Source organism: Leguminivora glycinivorella, chromosome 12, assembly GCF_023078275.1.
Source record: "Leguminivora glycinivorella isolate SPB_JAAS2020 chromosome 12, LegGlyc_1.1, whole genome shotgun sequence".
Lineage (NCBI taxonomy): Eukaryota > Metazoa > Arthropoda > Insecta > Lepidoptera > Tortricidae > Leguminivora > Leguminivora glycinivorella.
The window spans coordinates 15,389,440-15,405,646 of record NC_062982.1 but is presented as its reverse complement, the minus strand read 5'-3'; the positions used below and the strand labels follow the sequence as shown (position 1 = coordinate 15,405,646).

General features: G+C 39.2%; 2 protein-coding genes across 2 annotated transcripts; both read left to right on the top strand.

Moving 5' to 3' along the window:
* Window positions 1-1,279: 1,279 nt before the first annotated feature.
* On the top strand, window positions 1,280-11,756 carry LOC125231806 (splicing factor 3B subunit 3). The gene is given in 16 exon segments (XM_048137385.1): window positions 1,280-1,422; window positions 1,672-1,917; window positions 2,268-2,633; window positions 3,450-3,924; window positions 4,163-4,320; window positions 4,712-4,888; window positions 5,361-5,668; window positions 5,979-6,003; window positions 6,006-6,133; window positions 6,331-6,515; window positions 6,699-6,865; window positions 7,186-7,390; window positions 7,618-7,757; window positions 7,996-8,676; window positions 8,884-9,158; window positions 11,564-11,756. Coding segments are annotated over 15 exon segments (3,657 nt in total). The 5' UTR covers window positions 1,280-1,422; window positions 1,672-1,691; the 3' UTR covers window positions 11,705-11,756.
* A 2,946-nt stretch (window positions 11,757-14,702) lies between these two features.
* Window positions 14,703-15,586, top strand: LOC125231591 (sucrose-6-phosphate hydrolase-like; the record flags this gene model as incomplete). The annotated part of the gene is given in 2 exon segments (XM_048137049.1): window positions 14,703-15,047; window positions 15,050-15,586. Coding segments are annotated over 2 exon segments (843 nt in total), but the record flags the coding sequence as incomplete, so codon positions are not given.
* Between the last annotated feature and the right edge of the window lie 621 nt (window positions 15,587-16,207).

The following is a 16,207-nucleotide window of genomic DNA, read 5'->3' as shown; positions in this document are numbered from 1 at the left end:
TCTTAGTGGAAGACCTTTTAGGTTGGAAATGAACCACATCTATCTGCATCGAATAAGATGATCTATCAGCATGTTGTCAACATCAACATGCTGATAGATCATCAGCAGCATTGGCATGTTAAAATATAACATAAGAGCATATAGATAAGACAAATCGCTCTAAAGTATGAACATGCATACGATGCGTATGTATGCATGCTTTCAGCGAATGGGCCATTTTTTTTCAAAGTCCATCCCATTTTTTAGGGTTCCGTACCTCAAAAAGGAAAAACAGAACCCTTGATAGGATCACTCGTGTGTCTGTCTGTCCGTTGTCACAGCCAATTTTCTCCGAAACTACCGAACCGATTAACTTGAAATTTGGCACACATATGTAAACCTGTGACCCAAAGATGGACATGTAATTAAAATTTAGAAAATTCAATTATAGAGGCCACTTTTGGGGGGTAAAAGTGAAAATTAAAAATCTTAGTTTCTAGAACTACTTATGTATATCGTGTTACATATCAAATGAAAGAGCTTTTTATAAGTATATCAAAAATATTTTTTTCTCAAACATGCAATGAAATATTGTCTTTACGTTCTTTAAAATGGGCTGGGAAGTATCGCTTTTTGGGCGCAACAACTGGAGAGGACTGTAAAGGTATTTCATATTATTTTTTAGGCCTAGGCCTGCAAAGTAACTATTTTTTATAAAATATTGTCCTTTAGAGCATTTTTTTTTATTTCATTGTATGTTTGAGAAAAGCACTATACATGCCTCGGCGTGAAAACGGATTCCCGGCCTCGTATCCCTATCCGGCCTCGCTCGCACGCTCGCTCGGCCGTATATACCCACTTGGCCGGAAATCCTCATTTTCCCGGCCTCTGATGTAATGTACTATTTAATAATTTTTAGTAAAGTAACTTTCAAGTAATTTAAGAAAATAGGCAAAAATTTACCATTGCCGTGCCGGATGAAATAAAACTCTTAAATAAATAAAAATAATAACAAGTACCCATTCAGCCTGACCACGCCATCTAGTGGTACGAATGGAGACTATTCATTTGGTGTTAGCGCCATCTAGTTATGATAAGAAAAAGTGTCTTTATAATTAGTTTTAACGCCATCTAGCGGCAAGTAGCAGAAATACCTATACTACTACAACAGTATACTGTTGGTCTATTCGCCACTAGATGGTACAAATAGAAGTATTAGATAGAATATTTTATTGAAAAATGGCAACCCCATAGGTATAAAACTAGACGCCATGATGGAAAATGCTTCTTTTTGATTGGTCGGATTTATGGAGACACACCGAGAATCGATGGCACTTGTGCCGGCCGCCATCTTGCGGTTGTGTGAGAGGAGAAGAGGAGCCGCAGGCAAGTTACCGAAATATATCAAGCCGCATTGCGGCAATCAATCTTCAATTAATACAGGTAATTACACAATTCATATTATCATACACACATGATGTGTTTGTAAGTATTATTTGCACTTGGTATCTCCACGATAGGTCAATATCTTTCGTGGTCGTTTATAGGGTGCAATATCAAATATGCTCACCCATTCGAAAACACAAGAATCTCTCTGTTTTCGTCAGTTACGAGCTATACATAAATTTATTTATTCCACTGCGAATTCCTTACGATTGTCACACATGGTTAAAGTGACCGAATTTGTTCCAGGTTGAGTTGAATGATTCAAAATGTATTTATACAATTTGACTCTACAAGGCTCTACAGCCATTACACATGCTGTTCACGGGAATTTCTCCGGGACGAAGCAACAAGAAATTGTAATATCCCGCGGGAAGATCTTGGAATTATTACGACCTGACCCCAACACCGGCAAAGTGCACACCTTGCTGAAAGTGGAGATTTTCGGCATTATCCGGTCGATGATGTCATTTCGGCTTACTGGCGGCACAAAAGGTAGATGAACTTTTACCACGTGTTATATTTAGGTCACTATCACTGATGTGTATAGGTTAAGTAGGGTTATCATCTTACCATGCGGTTCTTTATTGATCGTCAATGAACAGAATAATGATTGTAATTTAAGTTAGCATTTTTAACTCATTTGATTGACTTGCATCGTCTTGCTCCATCTTTCTATAATACGAAAGAATGGGATAACTAGATGCAGAGATTATATGCCATCGCGTCGCTCTTGGCAATCTCTATGATAGCTGGGATGTTCGTTGTATTGGCACATTTCTCTGCTTAAAGTAGATATCCTCTATCAAATTCTTTATCATGCTTAACACTGTGGTCCTTTGCAGATTACATTGTGATTGGATCAGACTCCGGACGCATCGTCATCCTGGAATATATTCCTGCTAAAAACATCCTTGAGAAAGTTCACCAAGAAACCTTTGGCAAATCTGGATGTCGCAGAATAGTCCCTGGACAGTATTTAGCTATTGACCCGAAAGGCAGAGCTGTTATGATTGGAGCCATTGAAAAACAGAAACTAGTGTACATATTGAACAGGGATGCCGAAGCAAGGTTGACTATCTCTTCACCATTGGAGGCGCACAAGTCAAACACACTGGTGTATCATATGGTTGGAGTGGATGTGGGCTTTGAAAATCCCATGTTTGCTTGCCTTGAGATTGACTATGAAGAAGCTGACTCTGACCCTACAGGTAAATATTTATGCTTTTCATTAATGGTAATATACTATGTAATGTTAGAAATACTATACAGTAATACTAGTATCTTCGGTCCTTGACACTAAAACACTTCAGGAAGAACCTGACTTGTTGGGCCTTTCCTCTTATTTTTATATTTTATTCAATGTAATTAAAGCACAGACCAACCCCTATAGACATCCATTACAAGACGACTCGCGGTCGCCAGCCTTCCTAGTATTTGCACTGATATAAGCGCGGGCGCTCGCCGTGCCCGATCAGTATCGACCAAGTAACAGACCCGAAAGCAGCGTGTGTTTTTCGCACAAAAAAATTGGAAAAGGGTATTTTGTAACTAATGCCTTAAAGATGTCCACCTGTAGTGTGAAATGGTGTGGAAAGGTAACAAGAAGCTCAAATTTAAAAACAGACTGCATTACATTCCACAAATAAGTCATATTTATATTTTATTCAGAGCCGGCATAGGTCAACTTACATTGGCCCCTTACGCGTCAGTAGAGGGACAGTCATACTTCTGTCCCTTTTCATCTGGCGCGACTGCCCGCCGTCCTTGAAACGGTCAATCACAGCGCGCTTAACACATTCCCCGCCCGCTCCTCGTACCCCAAACACTGGTGACTCGTATCGCGAACAAAATATACAAGATTGCCACTCTATAGGAGGTTCTCTGTGAATTAAAGTGATTATTTTGTGGTCCGTGTTTCCGACTGATAGTGACGCCAGATCCACCTTTGTATGATTTTTCTATAACTTCTTTTCAATTGCAAACATTGACACATATTAGATTGTAAAGACTAAAATTGTTTACAGGTGAAGCTGCACAAAAGACCCAGCAGACATTGACATTTTATGAACTAGACTTGGGCCTTAACCATGTTGTAAGGAAATACTCCGAGCCTCTAGAGGAACATGCCAACTTCCTTATTACAGTACCTGGAGGCAATGATGGTCCTTCTGGAGTACTCATTTGCTCTGAGAACTACTTAACATACAAGAATTTGGGAGATCAACATGACATTCGCTGTCCTATTCCTCGCCGGCGTAATGATTTGGATGACCCTGAGAGAGGCATGATATTTGTATGTTCCGCCACACATAAGACAAAATCCATGTTCTTTTTTTTGGCCCAAACTGAGCAAGGAGACATTTTTAAGATAACCATTGAAACAGATGATGATATGGTGACAGAAATAAAACTGAAATACTTTGATACTGTTCCAGTAGCCACTTCTATGTGTGTTTTGAAAACTGGATTCCTTTTCGTGGCCTGTGAATTTGGCAACCAGTGAGTAGCTTATCAATTTATACATGCATTTATTATGCATGTGGAACCTGTGAGATGGAATTATTTCATTCTTACGTATTTTATTTAAACATGCTATAGTAAAGATTCCCTGAACCAAGGTCCTACCCTTTTATATGGGGTAATGCACACTGATGGTGGACTTACAATTAAAATGTTACCAAAAAAAATATGAAATAATTTTTGGAAATGATTTGATTTTTTTCATGTTTTATTGCAGTTACTTGTACCAGATTGCACACTTGGGTGATGAAGATGATGAACCAGAATTCAGTTCAGCCATGCCTTTGGAGGAGGGAGACACATTTTTCTTTGCCCCAAGACCACTCAGAAACTTAGTGCTTGTGGATGAGCTGGACTCACTTTCTCCAATATTAGGTAAGATAAAAATTATTTGGTTTTAAGGTTATGCTAAAATGTTCCAATCCATATGAAGTTGTCATCAAGTTTTAGACCTTGCATGAAAAACGAAAGGCTTTCATTTGCATGACAATTTCAGATGGATTGGACCGTTTCTGTGTAACTATGTCCAGTTAATTTATCAAATAATCAATGTAATATAATCAGTTTATCCTCTCCCCATCCCAATCCAATAGATGGTCAGAATTTATCTGTGATGTAACCTATTATCGCTCCGTGTTTCATCTGAAAAACAGTGACGATTACTTAACCAGATCTGAGATAATTTTACAGACTTAATTTATTTAATTGATCCAACCATTTTAATTACTTTATCCTTGATCAACATTAAACATAATGTTTATTTTAGCATGTCATGTAGCTGATTTGGCTGGGGAAGATACACCTCAAGTTTACTTGGCTTGTGGTCGTGGTCCCAGATCATCCCTGAGGGCCTTAAGGCATGGTTTGGAGGTAGCAGAAATGGCCGTGTCTGAGCTTCCAGGATCTCCTAATGCAGTATGGACAGTCAGGAGACATAAAGATGGTAAGAATATTAACTTTCAACATGTCCGTTTGTAATTTGTTCATCTGTAAAAATTATGGAAGTATCGAAAAGATGACACAAACATATAGACCTGAAATCAGAAATGAGAAATTACATTACAGAAGGTTATTTCTTATAAATGTTCGCCAAAGTAGTCTACAAAGGAGCTTAATGATTATACATTTGGTCCGTGTTACTGATATACTGTGACGCTACCCAATAACCACTTATGAACGCTCCTTTTTATCAACAAAATACTAATAAAACCCTGGTTGTTTGTCATACATAAACACCAGTGGTTTTTCTTTTCAGAATCTACTTACGGGCGATGAACATTGAGATGGTCTCACCAGACGCACAGGTAGGCATCCGGCGCTCCAATTAACTACTACGGGGCTGCCATCGCATGAAGAATTATCAAACTAATGGCTACCCTTTACAATTTTATCACCTACTTTTCTCTTGGTTGCAGAGGAATATGATTCGTACATCATTGTGTCATTCGTGAACGCCACGCTTGTGCTCTCTATTGGCGAGACTGTCGAGGAAGTGACTGACTCTGGCTTCTTAGGCACGACGCCGACTCTAAGCTGCCATGCGCTCGGAAATGATGCTCTAGTACAAGTATACCCTGATGGCATCCGGCATATTCGTGCTGACAAGCGTGTCAACGAATGGAAGGCTCCTGGCAAAAAGACCATCGTAAAATGCGCAGTCAATCAGAGACAAGTAGTCATTGCTCTTACTGGTGGTGAACTGGTCTATTTTGAGATGGATCCGGTAAGTCAATGAAACTGTTTTTTTAATCCGACGTGTTTGCGCGGCCGTGCCTTCGGGTGTGGCCGCGTGAGGGTGGTGCGTAGCTGCCCCATGCAGTGATAAGCCCACAACGTCGAAAAGCAAGTCAACTTCCCTTCTGGTCGAGGTTGGCACTCGGCATATTCCATAGCCAAGCTGGAGCCACTCAGGCCGTGAAGGCGGCAAAACCATGCCGTGGACAATAACTTGTATATTTCAAATAATTCTGCAAAAAAGATTATTTATTCATAAATCATTCATCATCATCATAAGATTTTTCTTTATATTACAGACTGGTCAATTGAATGAGTACACAGAAAGAAAAAGTTGTCATCAGATGTGTCATGCATGGCTTTAGGCTCTGTAGCTACTGGAGAGCAAAGAGCTTGGTTCTTAGCAGTGGGTCTCAATGACAACACTGTCAGAATCATCTCCTTGGATCCATCGGTAAGTCCTTGATAATGTGAAGAAATATTTTTTATTCATTGTCATGACAGTCAAATGATGATACCAGGACACCACTGAATGTTTGTGATTATAACAACCCAAAAATGCGTTATTCGATCAATTCTGAAAATCCTTTCTTTCAAGAAAATTCTTTCCAGTATTTTGCAAATTTTATAATGTTTATTTTCCACTTCTAGGACTGTTTAGCGCCAAGGTCAATGCAGGCCTTACCCGCCGGTGCAGAGTCGCTATGCATAGTGGAACAACCATTCGAGTCTGGTGCAAAATCTGCTTTACATCTCAACATTGGTTTAAGCAATGGTGTGTTACTCAGAACTACACTGGATTCTGTCAGTGGAGATCTAGCAGACACAAGAACAAGGTATCTATTATTTGCATAAATATTTGAATTGCTTTAAAATAAAATTGTATGATGTAAACATTTTCGCTCCGTGTTTCATCTGAAAAACATTGACGATTACTTAACCAGATCTGATAACATTCATTAAGAAATACATAAACTTCAAATACAAAACTGTACTAATCTCTCCTTCTTTGTTACCAGGTACCTGGGTTCAAGACCAGTTAAGCTGTTTAAAGTGAGAGTACAAGCAGCAGAAGCAGTGCTTGCTGTATCATCAAGAACATGGCTTGGATACCATTACCAGAACCGTTTCCACCTGACGCCACTCTCTTATGAATGTCTTGAATATGCTGCAGGATTCAGTTCAGGTAGGCATTATTAGTCTTTATTTTACTGTGTATACAGTTGTTACCGACGTGTTTGCGCGGCCGTGCCTTCGGGTGTGGCCGCGTGAGGGTGGTGCGTAGCTGCCCCATGCAGTGATAAGCCCACAACGTCGAAAAGCATGTCAACTTCCCTTCGGGTTGAGGTTGGCACTCGGCATATTCCATAGCCAAGCTGGAGCCGCTCAGGCCGTGAAGGCGGCAAAACCATGCCGTGGACACTTGTTATTTCAATAATGAATATTTTAAGTTATTAATTATTATGTAATGGGCCTTACTTATGATAATTGCTATTTTCTTTGCAGAACAATGCGCGGAAGGTATTGTAGCGATCTCCTCCAATACGCTGCGAATTTTGGCACTAGAAAAATTGGGAGCAGTTTTCAATCAAACTTACCTGCCACTGGAATACACACCAAGAAAATTTGTCATCAACAGTGACAACAATCAAATTATTATTTTAGAGACTGATCACAATTCGTACACGGAAGAGATGAAAAAACAAAGAAGGTAATTATGACGCATATCGTCACTACTTTTAAAAAATCTCGTAATTAAAACGAGTCGCTTACTACAATATATTTTTTAAAGTATGTAAATTGAAATGTTGAATGATGACAACATACACACTAAACTTAATTTTATTGAGGATATACCTGCAGTACTGACGTTTTTGTTAATAATGCTGTAGAACGTACAACACTGCACTAGTTCTAAAATTCCAAATCATTCTGCAGGGTTCAAATGGCTCAAGAGATGCGCGAAGCGGCGGCCGGCGGAGGGCCCGAAGAACAGACTCTCGCCAACGAAATGGCCGACGCTTTCCTCTCTGACGTGTTACCAGAAAACATTTTCTCCTCCCCCAAAGCCGGCGCAGGTAATTATGAAACATGTATAGCATCTCCAAACGATATGGCCACATTCTCTGGGCAAGAGCAGATGATGTCTCGGAGCACGCTGACTCTAATCGGATGTGGCCATATTATATCCCAGCGTTAATCCCAGATGATCTTCAGTAAGTCATTTGATTCAAGCTAGGGAGACATTCGATTCACAATGAAAGTTATTCGCTTGTTAAGTTTCGAGCCCGTGTTAATCTCGAACACGTGTTGTAGGCATGTGGGCGTCGCAGATCCGCGTGGTGGACATGGGCGCGGGGTCGGGCGGCGCGCCGGGCACGGTGGCGCGGCTGCCGCTGGAGCAGAACGAGGCCGCTGTGGCGCTGTGCGTGGTGCGCTGGGCCGCGCACGCCGAGCACGCGCAGCCGCACCTCGTCGTCGGCGTCGCCAAGGACCTCGTGCTGTCGCCGCGCGCCTGCTGCGAGGGCAGCCTGCACGTCTACAAGATCTACGCCAACACCGGCAAGCTGGAGCTCGTGCACAAGACGCCGGTCGACGAGTACCCGGGCGCGCTCGCCGCCTTCAACGGCAAGCTGCTCGTCGGCGTCGGCCGCATGCTCCGCCTCTACGACATCGGCTGGCGGAAGCTCCTCCGCAAGTGCGAGAACCGACACATTCCCAATCTCATCGCGGACATCAAGACTATCGGCCAGAGAATCTTCGTCTGCGACGTCCAGGAGTCCGTATTTTGCGTCAAGTACAAGAAGCGGGAGAATCAGTTGATCATATTCGCCGACGACACGAACCCGCGGTGGATCACCAACAGCTGCCTGCTGGACTACGACACGATCGCGATGTCGGACAAGTTCGGCAACGTCGCCGTCGTCCGGCTACCGCAGTCCGTGTCGGACGACGTCGATGAGGACCCCACTGGAAATAAAGCTCTTTGGGACAGAGGTAATTTTATGACCTTATTTTTTTTACTCTGTTTTTAAATCACAAATTTTGCAAATCTTCAATGGTTCTAATGATGATACTCAAATTAACACATGCTAGACTAATGAAATCCCATGATTCTATTTATCTTACTCTGACGTAAAACATCTATCGTGCTTTATCATATTACTGTAAAAAATCAGTATTAAATATTCATTTCATTTCTAGGCCTTCTAAATGGAGCATCTCAAAAGGGCGAGATAGTAGTTAACTTCCACGTGGGTGAGACAGTAACATCGCTGCAGCGAGCGACTCTGATCCCGGGCGGGTCGGAGGCGCTGCTGTACGCCACCGTCAGCGGCTCGCTCGGCGTGCTGCTGCCCTTCACCTCCCGGGAGGACCACGACTTCTTCCAGCACCTCGAGATGCACATGCGAAGCGAAAACCCGCCCCTTTGCGGACGGGATCATCTCTCCTTTAGAAGTTATTATTACCCAGTAAAGGTGAGTCATCTAAACTACACATATTTTTAGATTAAAATTGTATTGAGATGGCAGAGAATAGTAGGCATGGGCTGTTTGAAAACTGTATCAAAAGTCAAAACGAAAACCGTGCGATTTTCTACTTACGCCTTGGCGTGTGTGGTCGGGGAATCTATAAAATAGGATAGGGTATCTTTTCAAAACGACTTCTCTTTGAAACTTTACAAAAAATATTCTCTTTTTCTTCGTCATGATATCTGTGTTGTTAAGGCAAGAGGGGAGTACATTTTCCAACTATTTAAAATCTTATTGCAAAATGACTTGTAAAAATGTTAACGTTTTTTACCATTCCAATCAACAATACTTGTAAATATCTCGTGTGTGTGTGGATTGAGTGAGCACCTTCCGAAAATAAAAAAAAATACTCTGATCATTTAGTAAAAGTTCTAAAACAATTGTAAAACGAATCTCTGAATTTGTAAAAAGATAAATCAAAAGATACAGCCATTAACATGTGCTCACTCAGTTCTCACAAACTACCAACGAAAACAGTGAATATATTCATTTAACATATAATATTTATATACTAACATTTAGTAAAAAATAGGCCAACCTACCTCTATAAATATTAGATCACCTAGTAACGTATTAAATTTTTTACAAATAGTTTCTTATGCTCACTCAATCCACACACTTTTGAAAAGCCGAATTTTGATGAAAAACATAAGATTTAGACCGCTATTATATGTGTATAGTTTAGTAAAAGTGAAATGGGAATTTGTAAAATACAAAACGAACCACTAACGTGTCAGGTTTTTTTATAATAAATTTTTGTAAGTGCTCACTCAGTCCACACGTTTTGAGAAAGTTAAAAATGTAAATATCTTACAATTTGTAGCACCTAAGACACTCGAAAGTACTTCAACATTTAGTAAAAATTTTTACTAAATATCCACCATCTAATATTTTATATTCGTTGTCTGGTTTTAAAGATATTCAGACATAACTTTTCTTATACAAATGTATCAAGTAGGGTGACCACACTATGTCGGCTCCTGATTTTCCCCACCTTCCCATTGTCATATTGAGATTGGGGAGTTTCGTTCAATTTTGATAATAGTTTACCGGATTTGTAAGTGGGAGCGAGAACAGAATAACTATTTCTCGCTCCCACTTACAAATCCGGTACGCTCATCTGTTAGCGCGATTAGATTACCAGGTTCTGGTTTCTTACTAGTGAAGTATTATATTCTTTGTTTCTTACCAATTATCATTCATGTCCTTTTTAATGCATGCATGTCGATATGGTTATTATCTTGACGTCGATAAAAATTAAACAATACACATCATCACTAGGCCAAGAACATAACCTAAAAACAGTTTGCAGATGGAGAATTAATATGGTATTAGTTTAATATTATCAAAATTGAACGAAGGAAACTCCCCAATCTCAATATGACAATGGGAAGGTGGGGAAAATCAGGAGCCGACAAAGTGTGGTCACCCTACTTGATACATTTGTATGAGAAAAGTTATGTCTGAATATCTTTAAAACCAGACAACGAATATAAAATATTAGATGGTGGATATTTAGTAAAAATTTTTACTAAATGTTGAAGTACTTTCGAGTGTCTTAGGTGCTACAAATCGTAAGATATTTACATTTTTAACTTTCTCAAAACGTGTGGACTGAGTGAGCACTTACAAAAATTTATTATAAAAAAACCTGACACGTTAGTGGTTCGTTTTGTATTTTACAAATTCCCATTTCACTTTTACTAAACTATACACATATAATAGCGGTCTAAATCTTATGTTTTTCATCAAAATTCGGCTTTTCAAAAGTGTGTGGATTGAGTGAGCATAAGAAACTATTTGTAAAAAATTTAATACGTCACTAGGTGATCTAATATTTATAGAGGTAGGTTGGCCTATTTTTTACTAAATGTTAGTATATAAATATTATATGTTAAATGAATATATTCACTGTTTTCATTGGTGGTTTGTGAGAACTGAGTGAGCACATGTTAATGGCTGTATCTTTTGATTTATCTTTTTACAAATTCAGAGATTCGTTTTACAATTGTTTTAGAACTTTTACTAAATGATCAGCATATTTTTTTTTATTTTCGGAAGGTGCTCACTCAATCCACACACACACAATATCTCGCTCCACGGTTAGTCAGCAGGTACTCACTCGACGTGGGTACTTGTGTTACACTGTGGATAGATCAAGGTCCCTGTGAGGCGTCGCGCTGACTCGCCGTTATGGCAGCCGCGCGTGGCCAGCACGGACTGCACTCCTGAGAGTCGGGAGCGCCGTTATCGGCACTCTCGTAGTATTTGGAATGAACATTTACCCAAAAACGACCTCTGTAACTAAATCAGTTATTGAGACATACTTATGATTTCTTCCTTCTTTCCAGAATGTGATAGACGGAGACCTGTGCGAGCAGTTCAACTCACTGGAGCCCGCGAAACAAAAGGCGATCGCCGGTGACCTGGAGCGAACGCCCGCCGAAGTCTCAAAGAAACTAGAAGATATTAGAACTAGATACGCGTTTTAAGTTATTTTTATTGTGATTGCATTTCTAGATAAGAAATAAACTGTTAAGAATATTCGATTTTTTTGTACTTGAAATTCATAAAGATCCATCCTCCAGTCTTGCTGTTGCATAGTGTGAAACGCAAGAGCATCGTAAAATACCATACCATAATAAATACTGAACGAAGCCATAGCTTACTACCTCATTTATTAGCTACTATCTATGATAGAAAAAGTGGAATCTTGAGCGTTACGAGGGTTTCAAAGCACGAAGATTAAACAAACTGCCATCGAGTGAAACAACATTTTTCACCAACTATCAAAATACATCAAGACCCTAGGATAGATTGTGTGTACGTATAGGTAATTCCACGGAAGTTGAAGTGAATGATAACACACAGCTAAATAAAGATTAGTACTGATTGCAAAAAAATGAATGAATGAAATGAGTGAGTGAATGTAAAAAAACTATTAATATATTTTTGAAAAACATTGTTATTTATTGATATACTTATCTTTAATGGTATTAAAAGCAGTAAAAAAAAATGAACAAATCCTTTTATAAACCACCGTCACTTGGCATATCTTCATCTGATTCGTTAGGATTGATTATAAGGTTTTGGTTTTCGGTTAAATCATCTATCATAGGTTCCCTTTCCCTATATCTTTCTTCGATTTCTTGAGTTTTTCTGAAAATATTGTGAAACGTTTCTTTATCAAATACTGCTGCTATTTCTTCGTTTAATTTTGTCATGACGCTATTAAATGTGAACTCAGTATTACTAGCTGGAAGTCGCGGTGGCACAAATAAAATTTTGTTAAGGACAAACGATATTATTTTATTAAATTAAATTATCCAGTGAACTTTATAGCTCATATGAAATTTCACTTCCAAATAAGTATTCAGCTATCGATATATTTTATATCGGAAATCGGAAGGATGTCCCTATGTTAATTGACGTTATTGCTACTGCGACTTCTATGTCTGCTGATAAAGTAATGAAAAAAAATAGGTAAACACCATTTTAACAGCTACGATGATAAAATAAGGTAATTTATTACATACTATCTTTGATTTCTACGATTTATTTTACAATCATAATCTGACAATTAATTAATCATGCACATACCTACGACATATTTTATTTTCTGTTTTGTTTGAAAATTGTTCTATAAACGTAATTCTTAACAAAATAGTAAATAGAAACTTTTTGGTCTTTCTGACAATTCACTGTTGAATCTGCAGTCGGTACACGGTAAGAACACTAATTTCAAAATCTCGTTGTCATTACATGACAGTGTTATAGTGTGCGTGGCCTCAACTGAGTTGAAACTACCTATACTTTCATAAATAAACTTTAAAAAAAAAAAAACCGTCGCCTTTCGGGTTCTGGTGAAAGCTACTTGCGAATATTGGATTATGTAGAAATGTGTAGGTATTTTTTTGCTTTTAATGATTTACTTATTAGATGGCAACACAAATGAATATACGTATAACGTTAAGGTTTGAGGAGTTTCCTCAATTCCTCATGAATCCGATTATAAGAAATCGAAGCTTGACAAACTTTGACATGAAAACTCAATATGCTTAACAAATATAACTAAATAAATGTCACTGTTCTGAACTTAAATGCATGCTTTTCTTACAAAAATACCAGTCACTATGAGTGTGCCGTTCAGATTTGAGGAGTTCGGTTCTGACCATCATCAGCAGTTCCACTGCACCAAATATCACTGTTCTGGACGTAAGTGCATGCTGTTCTTATAAGAATACCAAAGTCACTATAAGTGTGCCGTTCAGATTTGAGGAGTTTGGTTCTGACCATCATCAGCAGTTCCACTGCACCAAATATCACTGTTCTGGACGTAAGTGCATGCTGTTCTTATAAGAATACCAAAGTCACTATAAGTGTGCCGTTCAGATTTGAGGAGTTCGGTTCTGACCATCATCAGCAGTTCCACTGCACCAAACGTCACTGTTCTGGACGTAAGTGCATGCTGTTCTTATAAAAATACCAAAGTCACTATAAGCGTGCCGTTCAGATTTGAGGAGTTCGGTTCTCACCATCATCAGCAGTTCCACTGTACCAAATATCACTGTTCTGGACGTAAGTGCATGCTGTTCTTATAAGAATACCAAAGTCACTATAAGTGTGCCGTTCAGATTTGAGGAGTTCCGTTCTGACCATCATCAGCAGTTCCACTGCACCAAATGTCACTGTTCCGTACGTAAATGCATGCTGTTCCTTTAAAAACACAAAAATCGCCATATGTATGCATTTCAGATTTGAGGAGTTCTCTCGATTTCTCCAGGATCCCATCATCAGAACTAGGTTCTGAGAAAAATGGGACCAATCTGTATGCATATACATTCAATCAAAAAAAATTTTTTTTTAAATCGGTCCAGTAACGACGGAGATATCGAGGAACAAACATTTAAAAAAAAATACAGACGAATAGAGAACCACCTTCTTTTGAGAGATTTGAGGCGGCGGTTAAAAATAATTATAAACCTTTGAATTCAGATTTCTTATCGGATTGCAATAATCCTAACATCCAAATTATAAACAAATCAATTATTTTTTCACCACACCAACTGGTAACGGCTTACTTTGCTATTCGAAAACAGATAGTAAAATTGCATTTTATCCACAAGGGTGCAAAATAATTTCATACAAATTTTAACTTGATGTCTTAAGCTGGTTGGTATAATTTACCTATAAATGATGATTTTGAATCATAAATAGTGAATAAATTGATGGATTTGATTTAGTTTGATGTTTTATAGGAGTCAATGTTTTGTTCGTGTTGGTGTGGTGAAAAATTTTGTGTTTCACTCGGTGGCAAAGTTTGTTTAACCTTCGTACCTTGAAACACTCGCGACGCTCAAGATTCTACTTATTGAACCACTCGCTACGCTCGCGGCTCAATATTGGAATCTTTCCCTTGCTCGGGTATCAATATTGGCACGTGCGGTTAAACAACTACTTTGCCCCCTTGTAAAACAAATAACTATTGTTCTTTACTCTTCAAAGAATAAGATTTTATGGGAATATATTTCTGTTGTGGCGCAGTCGAATGGCACTTTTGGGTATATGTGGGAATGCCCCGACTTCTTGAAACTTGACGGCAAATATGTCCTTCTGTTTTCGCCTCAAGGCGTTGCACCTTCTGGGGACAAATACAGAAATTTGTACCAAGCTGGTTACATAATTGGCGACTTTAACTACTCGACTCATAAGTTTACTCCAACTTCAGATCTTGTGGAGCTCGATCACGGACACGACGTTTATGCTACTCAGACCACTTTAGACAATTTTGGGCGCCGTATCGTCGTTGCATGGTTTGATATGTGGGAACAAAACTATACCCTGAAGGCGAAGATGGTTTTACTGGTATTATGACCATTCCCAGAGAGCTTCGATTATTAAACGGCAACCTTGTGCAGATACCCATACAAGAGGTTTATGGCATCAGGGGAAGCAAAGTAGCAGCAATAAACGGAAATTATACTCTAAGGGACAAAGCTGGCGAAGTTAATGTTCTCGCTAACGGTTCTCAAGATTTTGTACTATACATCGGATCGAACAATGTCAAAGTGACGATATGTTACGATGCCGCGAACGGCAAAGTAATACTAGACCGCGGAGGCACCGACAGCACACGCCGCGCGGATTGGAAACCTTTGCGGAATCTGAAATGGAGAATCTTTGTGGACGCGAGCTCTATCGAGCTGTTCTGCGGAGAGGGCGAGGTAACTTTCTCGAGCAGATTCTTCCCTGATGGTGAAGTAGTCATTTACCAAGGTGGAGGAGCGGTATTGACTGTACACGAAATTTTACGCACTATGCCTCGTCCATCATAAACGTTGCTCGAAATCAAGACGAAGACACTTCCACCCAATATTACTATAAATTTTTCATCTGCTTTTAGCTGTTTAATGTTTAATATTAAATTATCCGTATGTACAGTCAGCTACAGAGATAACTACGGTCACGTAGTTAACTATGTAACCTAGTTAAACTTTGTATGCACCTGCATATTGATGCCCCTGCGTCAACTACCTCTGCACTTCTGCAGCTGACTGTACCGTGTTTTTATATTCTTACATGTATATTACTAAGGACCGATGTATACGAATTTAATAACTTACCTATTTTTCATACTGATGATGAATGGGATGTATTTAATTATTTAAATTCTTATGTACATAATGTTTATGTATATATATTAATTACAAATGTGACTAATACCTAACTGGGGACTGCAGTCCACGAATGTTTGGAGGTAAACTTAAATCCTTCTATTTTCCCGTTTAATGTTGACATATAGGATTTCCAGCCAGCGTCGAATAAAGTGGACGTTCGAATTCAGACTGCAACAACAGTATAGCAGCGCCACATCACTGCCAAATGTGTTGCTTTTGCGGAAGCAATATTAAAATTCCGGATGGCAACATCCATTCTAACAGCAGCAATACTGGCGCAGTCGGTAGGATATATACCTCTTCATCCGGACCACACCC